The following is a 1,743-nucleotide window of genomic DNA, read 5'->3' as shown; positions in this document are numbered from 1 at the left end:
AAAAAAAAAAAAAAAAAACCAAAACAAAATGGGGGTCTCTAGCCAGGCAGTGGTAGCACACGCCTTTAATCCCAGCACTCAGAAAGCAGAGACAGGCATATTTCTGTGAGTTCAAGCCAGCCTGGACTACAAAGCGAGTTCCAGGACGGCCAGGGCTGTTAAACAGAGAAACCATGTCTCAAACCTCTCCTCCCCAAACCATCCAGCCAAACAAACAAACAAATGGGATCTCTTAGCCTGGCATGGTGGCACATGCCCTTAATCCCAGCATTTGGAAGGCAGAAGCAGGGATCTGACACCTTTGAGCTCAAAGCCAGCTTGGTCTACATAGTACATTCCAAGCCAGCTGGGGCTACACAGGAGTCCTGCCTCAATATAGCAAGAACAACCAAAAGAAAATTGAGGGAAGTCTTGAACATGAGAGCAGGAGTAGGCATTGGGATGGCTAAGGCTACCAGGTCTCTCGGAACTCCTGTGTGGAGAGACGGGTTGGCACAGTGCAGTGACTAGGTCTAGATGCTGTCTTCCCCGCTCTACCTCTCATGCACTGTCCTGTGTGCCCAGCTGAGGTTGCAAGAGATTGGCGCTCAGGGTCATGCAGAAGAAGGCTACTCATGGTCAAGGCTCTTCTCTCCAGGTGGCTTCATTGCCTGCACCAAGGAGAGTCTGGCACCTCCTTTGTAGGAGACTTAGAGGGGCAGGGGGAGCACCCTCCTGAGACAGCATCCTCCCTTCCTATGTTCTCAGTACTTTAAATACGAGTTTCCTGATGGTGTAGACTCTGTAATTGTCAAGGTGACTTCCAAGAAGGCCTTCCCCTGCTCAGTCGTCTCCATCCAAGATGTCCTGGTAAGTTGTCTCTCGTTTTATTCTTCACCAGAAAGTAGCTGGGACATTAGAAAAAGGGGACAGGGCCCAGTTCTGTGTCCATCTGCCTCTTCTTTCCTTTCCCTGTAGTGCCCTGTCTATGATCTAGACAACAACGTGGCCTTCATTGGCATGTACCAGACTATGACTAAGAAGGCAGCCATCACTGTGCAGGTAGGAATGCCCATGACCTGAAAGGTGGGGCTGCCTGATGAAGGCCTTCCCACACCCTGCACTTGTCTTTCTACCCTTTCCTGCCTTACACGAGGGCTTCCTAAACTTTTCACTGTGATCTTTGTGCTTGAGAAACTTCTCCACTGAGCCATCTCACTGGCTCTTGGTTTTGTTTTCTTTTGTCTTCAGTCAGCAAGGGATTCTATTGAGGAGGGATGTGACAGTGCGGATGAGCCGTGCTCCAGAAGAGCGCAGAGGCTCACTCAGCACTCCTGTCTGCTACTGCCAGTGCTGAGGGTGCCGCTCTGCATAAACAAAGTGGCAGAAGCATATTCAGGGCCGTTTTAGAAACTGTTGCATTCTTTCTTTAACAACACATATCCTAAAATTGGAAAGGGGGCTGGAGAGATGACTCAGTGGTTAAGAGCACTGGCTGCTCTTCCAAGAGAACCCAGGTTCAATTCCCAGCACCCGCGTGGCAGCTCACAACTGCCTGTAACTCCAGTTCCAGGGGATCTGACACCCTCAATGCACATAAAATAAAATAAATTAGAAAGAAGTAAAATTGGAACTGTACAGTGATTAGCATGGCCCCTGTGAGAAGATAACATGCAAATTTGTGGAGCGTTCCCTAGTTTTAAAAGAGAAATTGTTGAAAATCTTATCCTAATCCCAAATCAAAACTCATTGAGTCCATTAGCC

General features: G+C 48.5%; 1 protein-coding gene and 1 pseudogene across 6 annotated transcripts in view; both read left to right on the top strand.

Moving 5' to 3' along the window:
- Sidt2 (SID1 transmembrane family member 2) overlaps window positions 1-1,743 on the top strand; it is a 17,630-nt gene that overhangs the window by 2,699 nt on the left and 13,188 nt on the right. For all 6 annotated transcript variants that reach the window (XR_003376938.1, XM_005347249.3, XM_005347248.2 and 3 more), the window contains exons 5-6: window positions 748-849; window positions 958-1,041. Coding sequence is in view for 5 of the 6 variants with exons in the window: in XM_005347249.3 (XP_005347306.1) it covers window positions 748-849; window positions 958-1,041 (186 nt within the window). In the remaining variant the exon portion in view is untranslated. The remainder of the gene's footprint in view (window positions 1-747; window positions 850-957; window positions 1,042-1,743) is intronic.
- On the top strand, window positions 1,580-1,680 carry LOC113456180 (annotated as a pseudogene).

Source organism: Microtus ochrogaster, chromosome 5, assembly GCF_000317375.1.
Source record: "Microtus ochrogaster isolate Prairie Vole_2 chromosome 5, MicOch1.0, whole genome shotgun sequence".
Lineage (NCBI taxonomy): Eukaryota > Metazoa > Chordata > Mammalia > Rodentia > Cricetidae > Microtus > Microtus ochrogaster.
The sequence above is the reverse complement of the archived record's forward strand: the minus strand, read 5'-3'. Positions and strand labels throughout refer to the sequence as shown.